Raw genomic sequence first — 17153 nt, forward strand, 5'->3', positions numbered from 1 at the left:
ACGACATTGCCAGTACTTCAAAATAAAAGTTCAGAGGACACTTTTCCATTTGATTACGGAGTAAAACTTTTTCAGAGAGGGTCTTTAAACCAATATACAGAAACGTTTACTTTTTTTTAAAAACTTGTTTGTAAGTATTTTAAAAGATTTTATGTGATTTTTCTTTTTGCTAGGCAAAACCTTCAGTTTTTCCACACACCTGTTTTGTACATGGATGTCGATCATTAGTTGTGTTGGGGAAACTTACTTATAAAAGTAATGCATTATAATATTGCATTATTGCATTGTAATATTATATTACTCACTAAAAAAGTAACTAATTGCCTTAGTTACTTTTTATGTAATGTAATGCGTTACATTAGGCTACTTTTGCATTACTTTTTTGAGTAAATGCTCAGTCTAGAACTACAATAATCATCATGTTTACACACAATGCTCTGCACTTACTCTCAATTTCTGTCAACATGGGGACAGGAGAGCTGTCAGTCAATACATGGGAAAACAAAGTAACTTGCGTTACTTATTTGAAAAGGTAACCCAGATATTTTGTTGTAAATTTAAAAGTAATGCATTACTTTACTAGTTACTTGGAAAAGTAATCTGATTACGTTACTCAAGTTATTTGTAATGCGTTACCCCCAACACTGGTTATGACAAATAGATGTTTTATAACAATCCTCTGAACAACCTGTATGTCTCGCCTCAATTTAAATTGTGAAAAATTGTTTAGCCTGAATAATATCCATGAAATCACTGTATTTAGAACAACTGAGATGTTAGTTATGAAGTCAGTTTGTAAGCCAAATCAGAATTAAACACGGGTTCCTTAGTAAAATCATGTCTGAGGTTAATATTACGGTTTAACATTATAAAATATCTAAAACAAACTGTATTTGTTAGCAACTCACACTTTTAGAAAACACAGTGATTGTGTACATTACGTTGTAGAAAACCTGATAGTGTCTTCAATAATGTTAACCTTTTTTTTTTTTTTTTTGGTATTTTACTCATAAGTCAAAAACTGCTGCTCTAAAAGCCTATAAACAGTACATTTGAAAGTGTTAATTATCTTAAATTTGACTCGATCATTACTCAAAAGTGGTAATTCTCTTCTGGGTTATATGACAATGATATGTGCTGCAATAAACAATGTTAATTGGTCCCTATAGCCATCTGTTTAGATGTTATGAAGACAATATATTGTGAACAAACCATGCAAAATGAACAATTTGTGTAGTAAACAAAACAGGAGACAATTACCCGAGTCTCATATGGAAATCTGGCAACCCGTTAATCTTTTCAGAGCCATTATCCCTGATGTAGACCATAGACAAACAAGAATAGTCATACACTTGTTTGCACTGCATGCACAGGTGTGCCTCCCTTATATGTGTGTGTCTGTTTGCTACAACTTCTTATCTGTACATTGTGTAAACATCTAAATCAATATGTTTAGGGAATATTTACATTGTAAACTATCTATAACTGTGTGTGTGGGCAGTAAGAGAAGTGCAGGTAACAGGCCTTTGCTTGTCCAAATGAGGACACAGGCTTCCCTTCCCCCTTAAGAAATTATAAACCTGCTCTTTTCTCTCAATACAGCCTGAGCCTCAGGCATTTATGCATGAAAAAAAAAAAAAACAACAACCCTTTGAGCTCACTTATCAAACACACAACAGAGTAGAAACAGTGACTGATGGTCAATTACAAAGGGCTCTACATGATCCCAGCCAAGGAATAAGGGTCTTATCTAGAGAAACGATTGGTCAAATTGTGGTTATAAAGTTATATAACCGCAACCACAACCTTTTTAACCACAAATGCTCATCTTGCACTTCTCTGCGATGCACCACGCATTACGTAATCACGCTGGAAAGGTCACGCGTGACGTAGGCGTAAGTACCACGGTAGGGCGAAAAACTCCATCTCATTTTCTCCTCCAACTTCAAAATTGTCCGACATCATTGTTTTACCTTTTTTTGTAAAGGCCGTTTGACTTCGTCTTTGCATGTTCGCTTTGTAAACACTTGCTCGGTACTTCTGTCTACGTCATGCGTGACCTTTCCAATGTGATTACGTAATACGTGGCGCATCACAGAGCAGTGCAAGACGAGCATTTGTGGTTAAAAAGTATATACATTTTTATTTATTTTTTTAGAAAATGACCGATCGTTTAGCTAGATAAGACCCTTATTCCTCGTCTGGGATCATGTAGAGCTCTTTGAAGCTGCACTGAAACTGACATTTGGACCTTCAACCCGTTGAACCCTGTTGAAGTCCACTATATGGAGAAAAATCCTGGAATGTTTTCTTCAAAACCCTTAATTTCTTTCCGACTGAAGAAAGAAAGACATAAACATCTTGGATGACATGGGGGTGAGAAAATTATCAAGAAATTTTAATTCTGAAGTGAACTAATCCTGTAAGGCACCATTTGGGGTTCATCAAAATCTCTGGAGAGCATCTAAGCATAATAAGATAAAACACGTAAGCATATAAACCATTAAAATGGTTTTGATAACATTTATAGTATTTCCATTTTAGTCGTTAATATATCAATAATTATTAATTATTAAACTACATTTGTTTTAATATATTTCTTTATTAGTATATTTTATATATTTCTTCATTAATAGTTATTCTTTAACAATAATAAATTGTAATTTATCTGTTACACTGTTGTAATAACTGCACGATGGGCAGTGAGTGACAGTTGGGCGGTCCAATAGTGCACAAGTATTTCTCCCAGCAGCTCCAGTGGGCGTGTCTAGTTGGGTCGGCGTGTGTGTGTGTGTGTGTATCTCAGTTAGTGCAGCTGTAGTATTTGCAGCCCCACTCTCTTTTCCACGAGAATGCAGTTATTGTCATTTACATTATTTCTCCAAAGGTTGCTTTACAGCAACAACTCCGTGTATGCAATCCTGCCGTGATTGTCTCGGCTGTAGTATTTTGCATTAGTGTCGCGCAGCGAGCAGAGGAAAGAGTGTGCGCTCCGTTCACGCGAGTAATGCCGTCTACGATGGAGGGCTCGTCGGGGGAAGGTGACCTGTTTACCGTCAAACACGAGCTCAGAAACGGTAAATGAACGCCGGGCAGTCCGTCCTACGCTTATGTTTAAGAAACAGCGCTTATATATCTTGGACTGATAGTGTTTTCGTTGTATGATGGAAAAAGCAGCTTTAATGTTAGCTGGTCGGCTAGTGTAAATGCATTAGTAAGTGCTGTTAGCAGTCTATATTAATGTATTGATATCTGCATCATCACAAAGGTGTTACTTTGAGGTTAAAGGGTGTTCTGCATGGGCAATTTCATATTTCACATTCATAACCGCAGTTGCACTTAAGTGCACATAAGTGCACAGTGCATGTTGTTGAGGTACATTAGATTGACATTTGATGGAAAGTATTTTATTGTATGGAAATCATTGCATTTATTATGTGTCAGCTCTTTAATCAGTTGCTCAGTCATGACATGGCCTTGAGTCCAAAGAAACCCAATTACTGGAGCTAATTTTATCTCTAGGGCCTTGATGATGTCTTTGTATAAATGAAGTGACCAGGTGTGTGTCCTCACTTGCTTCTCTTAGTAAACTTGGTACAAATGCTTAGTAGGCACATTCTGCCAAGCTTTGTTGTCTCATTACTTTTTACAGGCACTGTAATCTCATTCAGTTTTCTCAAATTTTACCAAAATATGACTGCATTCATGAACCTAAACAATTCAATCCTGTTAGAAAAAAAAAAAAATCCACCAAATATTTGTTAAACTGTATTTTGACATGTTCCAAATTTTCGTAACAAAAAGTTATACTTTTTATTAACTGTATGTACAGTATATAGGAATTCAATGTAATATTTTTTTACCCTCTACATTTTTTAGTACAATCTCTACTTAAAATACCTAACTAATTTAATGACAGAAAAACTCTTTGGTCTACATTTTCAGCACAACCCTGTTAAAGAAGATATATCATTTCTTAAAGTCCCCCTGTAGTCAATAATTTTATCTCATCTTTGATCACCAAAATGACATATTTAAACATTTTTCCTGTTAAAAAAATTCTTCATGCCTTAAAATAGCTTGCATGTAACTCTACACCCTTGATTCATTTAATATATGCAGATCTATGAATATGCTAATTAGCCCCGCCTCCACTCACTCACACAAGCTCAGAGATCCACTCGGTCAACTTACTGAGGTAAACGCTGCACAATGGTATCGCTTTTTACAATGTCAGACACATGACGGTAATTAATATGATTAGCCTTTTGCTTGACTATGTTATCAAACAGCTAATAATGTGTTGCTAATGTTACACAAACCATGTTCCTGTTCGCAATCTTAGTGTCAGACAGCTGCCTTCTAAAAATTAGCATCCTTACAAACGCATTGAACAACTTAGAACTTCAGTGGAGAAAGACATATAGTTCATCATAACATCATAATATACATCACACACCCACTATATTGCTTAATCTACCCTATTTTTCATATCAACAGAAAAATATACCGGGATAATCTGGCTTCTCTTGAGTTAGTTAATGATATGCTAAAGCCTGCCGACATGTTGATGTAATTGGTTAAAAGGTAGTTTGTGACGTTTTTGAAACTGTCTTTAGATCACTGCCGTTTTAAATGGAAAATACTCAGCAATGATGTTAAATTAAGAATTTGCACATGGTTTGTCTTAAAGCACATTAAAAACACCACATAGACATATAAACAACATTAAAAACTTGATCTTCACCACAGGGGGACTTTAAAAATAGCCCCCATGGGGAAAAAAAAAAAAAAAATTGACTCTTACTGCAGCATGACAAAAATTTAGTTTAACCTTATGAGGTTGACGATCAGTATTTTTGAAGGTTAAGAACCTCCTTTCACTATTTTTTAAAGAGTTTCAGGCCCTATTTTGTACCCTATCCATTGGCAGTAACTTTCAATGAAACATTTATTGTGCCACCCTGATACAAAGGTCTGTTTTGAATGGAAGCTTATTTCCACCAACTAAAAAAAAATAAAAAAGGTAATTGTGACTTTTTATCTCACAATTCTGACTTTTTTTCTCACAATTGCAAGTTATAAAGTCAAAATTGTGTGATATAAACTCTTAGTTGCATCTTATAAAGTCAGAAATGCGAGATATAAACTTTTTTCCTCCGAGTTTATAGTTGAGTTTATATCTCACAATTCTGACTTTGTCTTACAATTCTGACTTGATAACAAGCAATTGCGAGTTATAAAGTCAGAATTGTGAGATATAAATTCGCAGTTCTGAGAAAAAACATCAGTCTTTTTTCCCTCACAATTGAACATTATAAGTTATATAGTTTATATCTCACAATTCTGACTTTATAACTTGCAATTCTGACTTTATATCTCACAATCTCAAAAAAATATCTCAAATCTCAAAAAAAGTCGCAATTACCTTTTTTATTTTTTATTTCATGGTGGAAACAAGCTTCCATAGTTTTGACTTCTGTATTAAATCATAAAAATGAGTTTCAACTACTGATGAATCAGCCAGGCTGAACGATCAGTCAGTATTTTCAGATTGTTGTTGGCCCATAACTGTGCAGACTGGCAGATTAACAGTAATTTAATCCACTAACCAAGATCTAGATCTTAGACTCTGTAGTGCATTACTGTATCAGTACTGTACTGTACTGTATAAAATGCAGGTCAATGGGGATGATCAGTTTACAGGCACTTAATTGTTTCTGGCTTGTTATGGTTTACAAACGGTGTAACATTAGAGTGAAGAGCTAAAGACAAGAAGGCGGTCATCTGATAAGGCTCATCTAAGAAAGCCCAGTGGGGACCACATTCTCTCCATTAATGCCTTTGTATCCTGAGTGGAGAAAGTCAGGGCCTGGAAGCTTATTCATAAACATTGTAGTTCCCATGGGCCTCTAGGTTGGTTGCAAAGGGGGCTACACATAACTTAAACATGCTGCTTGATATCCAGTTAGAGGATGTGGTAACGGCATATGTTTTTTTTCTTTTATATCTAAAATCAGATAATTTGCAAAGACAGAGAAAGATCAGTGTTTTGCGAGAGATGCAGTGCTGCTGTGAGTGAGGATAACAGCAGGAATGCGTTCACTTCGCTGGGCTCGCTCATTGCTATCTACTGCATAAAACAAGCGACCTCACTTTAGCCCCAGCTAACGTGTAAACATATACCGCGCACATGTTCACATTCTTCCTTGTCTCATTCATGAAGGCTGTTTTGTTTCCTCTGAATCATCAAGCTCTTCGTTATTTATGAGCAGGCCCACACAGAATCAGTGCCTGCAGAACTCGAGTGCTTTTTTAATTCATAGTTCTGGCTCTTGTTTATTTATATTACCATTCAAAAGTTTAAAGGATTAGTTCACTTCAGAATTAAATTGTCATCCAAAATGTTCATGTCTTTCTTTCTTCAGTCAAAAAGAATTTATGGTTTTTGAGGTAAACATTCCAGGATTTTTCTCCATAAAGTGGACTTCAACAGGGTTCAACGGGTTGAAGGTCCAAATTGCAGTTTCAGTGCATCTTCAAAGGGCTCTACACGATCCCAGCTGAGGAATAAGGGTCTTATCTAGCTAAACAATCGGTCATTTTCTAAAAAAAAATACAAATTATATACTTTTTAACCACAAATGCTAGTCTTGCACTGCTCTGAGATGCGCCACGCATCCACGATCCATCAAAATCGTCCGATATCATTGTTTTGTCTTTTTTAGTAAGGGCCGTTTGACTTAGTCTTTGCAAGTTCGCTTTGTAAATACTTGCTCGGTACTTCCACCTATGTCAAACGTGACCTTTCCAACGTGATTACATCATGCGTGGCGCATCTCAGAGCAGTGCAAGATGAGCATTTGTGGTTAAAAAGTATGTGAAAAAAAAAGTATGAAATGACCGATTGTTTCGCTAGATAAGACCCTTATTCCTCGTCTGGGATCGTGTAGAGCCCTTTGAAGCTGCACTGAAACTGACATTTGGACCTTCAACCCGTTGAACCCTGTTGAAGTCCACTATATGGAGAAAAATCCTGGAATGTTTTCCTCAAAAACCTTAATTTCTTTTTGAATGAAGAAAGAAAGACATAAACATCTTGGATGACATGGGGGCGAGTTAATTATCAGGAAATTTTAATTCTGAAGTGAACTAATGCTTTAAGGTCGGTCTTTTATACTCACTGAGGCTGCATTTATTTGATTAAAAATACAGTAATATTGCGAAATATTATTACAATGTAAAATAAATGTGTTCTATTTTAATATATTTTAAAATGTTATTTATTCCTGTGATGCAAAGCTGAATTTTCAGCATCTTCAGTGTCACATGATGTGCTGATTTGGTGCTTAACAAACGTTTCTTATTATTATCAGTGTTGAAAACAGTTGTGCTGGAAACTGTGATGCATTTTTTCCGGATTCTTTGATAGATAGAAAGTTAAAAAGAAAACTCTACTGTCACATTTAACGGATCCTTGCAGAATAAAAGTATTAAAGTATTGTCATCTTATTGACTCCATACACTTGAACGGTACTGTATTACATCATTTATTCATTTCATATGCTTTCAGCTGCCTCTTCATATTTTACCATGTTTAAATATTTAAAATCAGTGCAGCAAATGCATAATAAAGTCTGCAGATTCCATCTGGACCTGTTTATAAGCAACATACTGTATTTACAAACAGTTGCAGGCTCGTCTCCAAGGGTTCGCCATTTTGAACATATTTTCTTTTCTCGCTGTTTGAGAAAGTGGCAAGAGTTCAAGTAACTGAAGTTGGGAAGGTTTACGGGAGGTTTTCTTCTTGTATGATATCCAAGTGAAGAACATGATTTCTTGGCTGCATGACCAGATGTATGTGTTTAAATCTTTCCCCAGCCAATCTGACGGGTCACGTGGAGCGTGTGGGCATTGAAAACTTTGAGCTGCTGAAAGTGCTGGGAACAGGAGGTCAGTGGTAGTTCAAGTATGTGAACCATGTGTTCTCTCCTTATCTTTGTTCCTACTCCACTAACAAATCGTTCTCCTCCTCTGGGCAGCCTACGGCAAGGTGTTCTTGGTTCGCAAGGTGAGCGGCCATGATTCGGGTAAACTCTACGCCATGAAGGTGCTGAAAAAGGCCACTATTGTGCAGAAGGCGAAGACTGCAGAACACACACGCACAGAGAGACAGGTCCTCGAGCATATCAGAGAGTCTCCTTTCCTGGTTACACTCCATTATGCCTTCCAGACAGACACCAAACTGCATCTCATTCTAGGTACGCTCTCTCTCCTCTCTCCCTTGTGGATTGTGAAAAATGTGAATTGCACGTTATGCTTGCTTTTGCATTTAAGAGTGCAGTCTGTGCAGCAGAACTTGTGCTCTGCATTGCTCACCAGTGTTGTTACAGTGAACTATGGGTATGTTCCTGTGTCTAAGGGTGCTTTCACACCTGAGCGATTGTTTTAGAAGCTGGTGAGTTTTCTCCCTTGGTTCGGTTCATTTAGGCATATGTGAACACGGCAATCACGCTCAGATCCGCACCAAAACAATCACTCTGAGACCGCCTGTACGAGGTGGTCTCGGCCCAATTTCCAACGGACCAACGAACAAAAACGGTATCATAATCCATACAGGGCCGTAACTACCATAGACATTGAGGGGGACAAGTCCCCCCCAAATATTAGAAATGGCCAAATTATACCCCCCAAAATTTGATATGCTTGATGCTGCTCTGCTGCTTATGCATCGCTCAGTTTGTTGTTATTATGACAAAAAAAGTTTTAAAAGTTACATTTTTAGGCTGGTCTGCCTCAGCAGTCTAACAGTGCTCATCATGAGTGAGGTGGCCAATCAAATCAAAGAAGGCAGGGCTTATTGTTCACAGAAGACGAGTGTGAATTACTATACAATGTTTTTTTTTAGCAGTAAAAAGTATGGCGAGTAGGCTAAGTAGCTAAACATTTAATATTTGACGACTCTTTTGATTGAAATATTCAGCGACCGACAGTAATGCAATAATCCAGTGATGCAAACTAATCAATATTTTTATGAAATTTGGCTGTTTTGAATTGAAAACTTGCTATTATTTGATTAATATGATGTGATTAATGTAATTCATAACTGAATGTGACGAGACAAGAAATGTTTTGCGTTTTTGTCATATTAGATGCACATAAGAGTGAATTAAAAATATATATATATTATTTGCAAAAAGTTTAAAGTCAGCATGAAGCGGAAATTGCGATTATCTTCTCTACTGTGACGTCTATCCCAGTGAAATGGCATCTGAAATAAGAGGGTGGGACTTGATTTCATACTTCAGGAATTGATTGGATCGTTGGAAGTTGGGCGTTGTTAACAAAATGGAGGCAGATCTGAATGCCCGTTTGGGGATTTCTCTCCACCAGACTCACTGTGAGCATCCTCACGTTACTGTAAGAACTTTATTTATTGAGGATGACGAGGACGGTCGACGGCACTAAACAGCGAGAGAGTCTGACTGACTGACTGACTGACGGTGCGTGTCCATTGGTTAGTGACGCTCAACTTCCATGAATCTAAAAACGCTCTGGTCGCTTGCTCTGCTCCAGTGGACATGCAGCCTGACTGACTGAGCGTGTCCTCCATCAGGTTCCTTTCAGAGTTGACTGGCATCAGCGGTGGTTAATGCAATGATCTCTATAAAGTGAAGCATCAGCTTACCCCAGCGACAGCATTTACCCCTTACCTCACTGGATCTGCTGGCAGTTCCAGATAGCTCCGCCCTTGCGCCATAGCATGTGACAGGAAGAGACAATGAGTCGTTTTGAGGGAGAGGGCAGGTTAATGTTTTTGATTAAAGATTACAAGGGCACATGAATTTAAAAAAAATAATAATAAAGTACACAGATAAGTTATTAATAATTAATACTACAATATTCCATAAAAAAATAAGAGTTGTCCATTTTGATTTCATGCCGACTTTAAATTGATTAACTACAACAGACCTGAAACTTTTAGCATTTTTATATCTTTTTTGTTATTCCCTTAAATCCCTTTTAATCTTTTAATTATTTAATTCATTTTAATAAAGTTACTGCAAGTTACTGCAGTTGAAAATCAAAGAGCGCCTCTTCATCTTAAAATGTTGTGTAATCCTGACAAAGCCTTGATTCCTGCTCTGCTCCATTATAACATTCGTATAATGCATCTTGATGGATGACGCATGAGAAACTCTGACCAATAAGAGGACAGTTTTACTCGCATGTGATTTGCATAAACATAGTTCAATCATAACAACTTTTGGAAGATTGTTAGCATGGTAATGAATATGACAATGTTCATGTATTTGGTCTTGGCGGAATAGATCTGCTACGCTGCTGCTGAAATGATGCTGCTGTAGAGCAAGTACAGAAACTTGCTACTGCCAATACGTACGCTGATATGCTGCTGCGAATAAGATATAGTGCTGCTGCACAAATAGCATATATCAGTAACAAATAGCAGATCTATACAGGTGGAGCTAGGGAAGGTGGAGGGTTTTAAAGAAACTCTGAAGCGTGCTGCAAACTGCTATAGTGAATGTAAACAGCCATTTAAGTGTGTGAGAAACAAGCTCATTGGATGCAGATGTGACATGGCCCAATCGGCTTGTGCCAGTAGTTAACGCTGTAATTATCATCAGCTTGCTTAAGACCCATCAGCCTGTGCCATCTAGAGTTTCATGACTGAACTATGTATTTTAGTAGGTTTTGAAGTGTTGCCTTGTGAAACCGAACCAACTGAACGTTAACAAATTAAGTCCCTTTTTCGAAAAAAACAAGGTGTGAAAACGCTCTACGAAGTGGATTTTATAGGGTGTGGTTCAGTCATAGGAAGCATTTAGTCTGAAATAGCTTAGTGAGCAACTGTACACTGATATCTCACTTCACAGGAAGCGGGCAGGGAAATTTACCCATCACTCATTGTGCACAACCTCAGGCATTTTTACTCAGCTTAATTAACCTCAGAAGTGGTTTACTGAGCAATTTGAGGGAGGGTATAATGTGCACCAGATATGTGACCTTTAGAAAACCGTTATTACTATGTCCATCTGTTACAACAGTTAAAAAGAATTGCATATTATAATTATTACAATATTGCAACAGTATTTTTTTCCAAGTTTGGCTATTTTTTAATAAATATAGTATTATATTTATATTTTTATATAAAAACATACACTACTGTACAAAAACTTAGTAAGATTTTTTTTTTTTTTTTTTTACGTTTTTAAAAGAAATGTTTTTGCATTTATTTGACCAAAAATAGTTTAAAACAATAATATTGTGAAAAATATTATTACAATTTAAAATAACTTTTAATTTAAATATATTTTATAATGTAACTTATTCCTGTGATGGCAAAGCTGAATTTTCAGCATCATTACTCCAGTCTTCAGTTTCAAATGATCCTTCAGAAATCATTCTACAACCCGAATTCTGGAAATGTTGGGCCGTTTTTTATATTTGAATAAAATAAAAACTAAAAGACTTTCAAATCACATGAGCCAATATTTTATTCACAATAGAACATAGATAACATAACAAATGTTTAAACTGAGAAATTTTACACTTTCCACTAAATTAGCTCATTTCAAATTTGATGTCTGCTACAGGTCTCAAAAAAGTTGGCACGGGGGCAGCAAATGGCTGAAAAAGCAAGAAGTTTTGAAAAGATTCAGCTGGGAGAACATCTAGCAACTAATTAAGTTAATTGATATCAGGTCTGTAACATGATTAGCTATAAAAGGGATGTCTAAGAGAGACAGAGTCTCTCAGAAGTAAAGATGGGCAGAGGCTTTCCAATCTGTGAAAGAGTGCGTAAAAAGATCGTGGAATACTTTAAAAACAATGTTCCTTAACGTCAAATTGCAAATCTCATCATCTACAGTGCATAACATCATCAAAAGATTCAGAGAAGCTGGAGAAATCTCTGTGTGTAAGGGACATGGCTGAAAACCTTTATTGGATGCCCGTGGTCTTCGGGCCCTCAGATGACACTGCATCACTCATCGGCATGATTGTGTCAATGACATTACTAAATGGGCCCAGGAATACTTCCAGAAACCACTGTCAGTAAACACAATCCGCCGTGCCATCTGCAGATGCCAACTAAAGCTCTATCACGCAAAAAGGAAGCCATATGTGTACATGGTCCAGAAGCGCCGTCGTGTCCTGTGGGCCAAGGCTCATTTAAAATGGACTGTTTCAAAGTGGTAAAGTGTTCTGTGGTCAGACGAGTCCAAACTTGACATTCTTGTTGGAAATCATGGACACCGTGTCCTTCGGGCTAAAGAGGGGGGAGACCTTCCAGCGTGTTATCAGCGTTCAGTTCAAAAGCCAGCATCTCTGATGGTATGGAGGTGCATAAGTGCATACGGTATGGGCAGCTTGCATGTTTTGGAAGGCACTATGAATGCTGAAAGGTATATAAAGGTTTCCAGACAACGTCTATTTCAGGGAAGGCCTTGTGTATTTCAGCAGGACAATACAAAACCACATATTGCAGCTATTACAACAGCATGGCTTCGTCGTAGAAGAGTCCGGGTGCTGAATTGGCCTACCTGCAGTCCAGATCTTTCACCTATAGAGAACATTTGGCACATCATTAAACGAAAAATACGTCAAAGATGACCACAAACTCTTCAGCAGCTGGAAACCTATATCAGGCAAGAATGGGACCAAATTCCAACACCAAAACTCCAAAAACTCATAACCTCGATGCCCTGACGTCTTCAAACTGTTTTGAAAAGAAGAGGAGATGCTACACCATGGTAAACATGCCCCTGTCCCAACTATTTTGAGACCTGTAGCAGGCGTCAAATTTGAAATGAGCTAATTTTGTGCATAAAATTGTAAAATTTCTCCGTTTAAACATTTATGTTATCTATGTTCTATTGTGAATAAAATATTGGCTCATGTGATTTGAAAGTCTTTTAGTTTTCGTTTTATTCAAATTGAAAAAACTTCCCAACTTTTCTGGAATTTGGGTTGTAATATGCTGATTTGGTGCTCAAGAAACATTTCTAATTATTATCAAGCTGCTTAATATTTTTGTAGAGACAATGATACTTTTTTTTCAGGGTTCTTTGTTGACTAGAAAGTTCAAAAGGACATTTTGTAAGAATGTACAGTCATTTTTCATCAATTTAATACATCCTTGTTGAATAAAATTATTATTATTTTTTTTCCCAAAAAAAAAAAAAAATCTTATTGACCCCAAATATTTGAATAGTACTGTATAATTTATTTTCATTCATTATTTAAATTAATTATTTGAGTGAATATAAATAACTGATTTCATGTCATGCCATCACATTTGAAGTGTTGTTTGATAAACTGCAGGACATTTCAAATAAACTGAACTTCTACACACAGCAGTGAACACTGCATACGGACCCTGTGAATCGTAACAGTTTATTTGCTATAATAATGAAATGCTGAAGCCTTTTTTACCACTACAGGAACTCTTGGCTTTTGTGGTATTGCTTGGAACCGATTGAGTCAGTGTTAGCATGAAAGCAGGATTTTGCAGTAACTGCACAATACCAGGTGCATTTAAAATATAAAACCCTCATTAACCAGTTGCAATTTTGTTTTCTATATCCTAAATCGCAGACTATGTGAATGGAGGTGAGCTCTTCACACACTTGGTCCAAAGGGTTCGCTTTAAAGAGCAAGAGGTTACCTTGTACAGCGGGGAGATTGTACTAGCACTGGAGCACTTGCATAAGGTAAAATTGCAAAAATTGCACACTTATTTTCACCCTTCATTTCCTTTGCAATCTGACTGAACGCTGCCTCATTTTGAGAGAGTAGTGAAAGTAGTTTCTTCCTTTACTCAGGAGGTACTTCTCCTCTCTCCTGCCTACTCAGATCAATTCCTCACTCATCTAACCAGGCCAGGCCGCATGTATCTGCAGTGCTCAAAATTTCTTGAATGCTGTGTTTACAGAAAGAGGAAGAGAAGTGTTTTTAATGCATGCTTGTTCTGTGCAGCCATTATTCAGAGAGAAGAGAGTTGCCTGGGGGCCAGTGCAGGGTTGGTAGAATGGACCTTGACAGTGAGACTAACATTGTTTTGGTTCAGTCTCATTTTTTGTCATTGCCTATTATGTTGCCATTTATTATTTATTAAAGTAGCAGTACATTTTCCAGGTGAATGGCTGCATTTTATGACCCAGACAAGTTGAGGTTGTAAACTCAGCAGTTGAGCAAATAACTTTGGCAAGGATAAAAAAAAATGTGGTAAATAGGGGTGTGAACTGTACACAAACATGATGGCACGTACCTCAGTATTGAAGTCACGGTTCGGTACAGCAGGGTGGAGAAAACTAAACATAAAATTGTTACTTTTTTCTTTTTTTTTGTTAAACAGCGGTTTATTGATCAAGTTGTCTCTTTTTTAAATAAATTCAATTATAATTAACATTTTCTTAAGGATAAAAATTCTTTCTCAGCTAATGCTGCAAACTACATACAGGGAGCCCTTTCTTACACATTATTATAATATTAAAGGTTACAATTAACAACAGAGTCCAAACTATTTTAAATTCAGTTGCTATTTATTTTTAGATATAATAATCAACACGCAAATAAAAAATAAACATGTAAATTGCACATAAGCAGTTTTGCATTAATAATTCTCCAATTAATTTTGAAATATAATCATTTACACCAATACTGTCAACTTGTTTTCATGACAAATTTATTTAAACATATATTAAATAATTAAGACATTACTAACAGGTAAAGTAAATATAATGAATATATAATCTAATATAGTGCAAATATTCAGTGAAATGCTCCCTCTAGAGTTCATTTCTCCAGTGAACTAACATGCTGTGGACACTAAATGACTTGCCTGAGGTAAATGTAATGCTACGTGAGATATTATTCTCAAGCTGTTTTATTGATGTCTTTCTGCGTTTGGTTGAGAGATTACACATAAACATATCTATGCATATATCATCTCTTCTTCTTCTGCACTTTTTCCTGTTGTGGCAGTTAGCAAACAGCGTTGCATTACCGCACGCGCCCCCTTCTGGACTGGAGTGTGGATCACCTGTGACTGACTGTATTCATCAACTTACTCTATAATTGTCGAATACATGTACAAATACATGTACCATTACACCCCTAGTGATGGATGATGACATGAAATTGAAGTATTTGGTCTCACATCTAAACATGAGATCTTATTCGGTTCTGTTTGTTTTTTCAGCTAGGAATCGTCTACAGAGATCTAAAACTTGAGAATATACTTCTTGATGCAAACGGTCACGTTGTGTTGACGGATTTTGGCCTTAGTAAGGAATTTCATGAGGTGAGTCCCTTTTTATATATATTTTTTCCTTTCAGAAACTCATTTTGCATTTTGGATTTTTGCCAGTTCTCCACAATTTAAAATCACGTTTTTAATGTTGTTTATATGTGTATGTGGTGTTTTTAATATGCTTTAAGACAAACCATGTGCAAATTCATCAGTCAACTCCATTATTTATCCTTAAAACTGCAGTGAACTAAAGACAGTCTCTGTCTTTGTTTCACTGCAAAAACATGCCGTTTTTGTGTGTGTCCCTTTAAATGCAAATGAGCTGCTGCTCCCGGCCCCCTTTCCAGAAGAGGGCGGAGCTTTAACAGCTCGTGCTTCAACAAGAACAAATCTGGAGAATCTCACTCAGCCAAAATGTCAGAAATTGTCAGTAGCAGTGTTCAGCCTTACAAGTTCGAACAGGAGGCGAACACTGATAGAGAGACGCAGTTATAATTTTCACGTCCAAGACCCATGTTGTAGCAAATGCACCCGCGCCCATCTGTTTTCCCATGGGTGTTTTTGGCGTGTTGTTATTTTGAGGCAACTGAAAACGACTGTGCCATTGACCAACAAAACCTATTTATTTTTTTTGTTATTTAATGGGTGCGTTAGTAATATGCACCTATAGGCGGGTGCACAATGCGCATATACTCTGCTTGTTACACACACAGGGACGCGCAGAAGCACACAAACATGCCAAATATTAAAAATAAAAGGATTACAATGCTTTAACCTCGCGCACAAGCAGATCTGTTTCCTTTCTGGAGAAGTATTCAGTCATATTACGCCATGTAAATAGCAATCCGCCATGGTGCAAGCACAACTGGCTTTTAAAGGGAATGGGAGATGACACTCAGGTTGGTTTATTGCACGTTACGCCCAAAACACACCCATGACTCATAAAGAGAATAGGTACGACTCTTTTGGACCATGCACCTGGCGCACCGACCAGTTTTTATGTTGTTATACTAGCAAAAGTGGATTCAGACACGCCCTAAGTGCACCTTCGCCATGAACTTTAGACCATGTGCTTAGATCGTTAAAATAGGACCCAAAAAGTTACATAGTGTATCTTTTAAAATGTCCAAGTGTTCCTTATTAAAAATGCCCAGACTTTCACTTTTCTAAATGTGTTTATGGGTGTATGAGACCAATGTTGAAAGATCTGTATTGAGAGAGTTCTTGTTGCATCATTGTCTGGGATTTTGACATTCACCCATAAGAAGAGCATCTTTTACTTAGCTAACAAATGACTGTTTATTCCCGGGGACCACCCAATATCCTGCACACGCAGGTCCTGGCGTGTCCTGCCCTGTCAGAGATGATCTGTTTGGTGTTTCAGTAGTTCACAATAAACCTTATTCCGTCCCATGGATGCAATTACAATGCAAGGCTGTTTACTCAATGCTGTAATTGCTTATCATGCATGTTTTGATCATGCTCTTTGTTCTAAAAGATTATATTAACTTTTTGTTTTTCTCAGTTTGACCTTTTTTGTACCAGCTAACAACCCATTTCAGCCAGAATTTCATTTACGAGTGTGGTTTGAAAAGACGCCTGTGACTATTAAGACTTTATAGCGTACATATAAACCAGCACACATAAAACGAGTAAATTCATCCGGCAGAAATATGCTTATTATGAGATGCATAAAAATAAAAGCAATTAATAAATGTACACAGGAACTTTAATTATAAAAGCCATGTGCTTGTAGCGGTATTCAAACGTGGCAAGAACATTAAATGCTCATAGGATATTAAAGAAGATTGTTCCAGATGTTTTCATGTATTTCATTCCATAAATATGCCGCATAATTTAGAAAGCAGTTTTGCCC

The 17153-nt window shown here is 36.9% G+C and overlaps 1 protein-coding gene across 1 annotated transcript in view; it reads left to right on the forward strand.

Moving 5' to 3' along the window:
• Positions 1-2787: 2787 nt before the first annotated feature.
• Positions 2788-17153, forward strand: part of rps6ka5 (ribosomal protein S6 kinase, polypeptide 5) — a 41107-nt gene continuing 26741 nt past the window's right edge. The window contains exons 1-5 of the mRNA XM_051868555.1: positions 2788-3077; positions 7882-7953; positions 8043-8261; positions 13621-13736; positions 15227-15328. Coding sequence (XP_051724515.1) covers positions 3008-3077; positions 7882-7953; positions 8043-8261; positions 13621-13736; positions 15227-15328 — 579 coding nt within the window. The 5' untranslated portion in view covers positions 2788-3007. The remainder of the gene's footprint in view (positions 3078-7881; positions 7954-8042; positions 8262-13620; positions 13737-15226; positions 15329-17153) is intronic.

This window comes from Ctenopharyngodon idella, chromosome 17, assembly GCF_019924925.1.
Source record: "Ctenopharyngodon idella isolate HZGC_01 chromosome 17, HZGC01, whole genome shotgun sequence".
In the NCBI taxonomy this organism is placed as follows: Eukaryota; Metazoa; Chordata; class Actinopteri; order Cypriniformes; family Xenocyprididae; genus Ctenopharyngodon; species Ctenopharyngodon idella.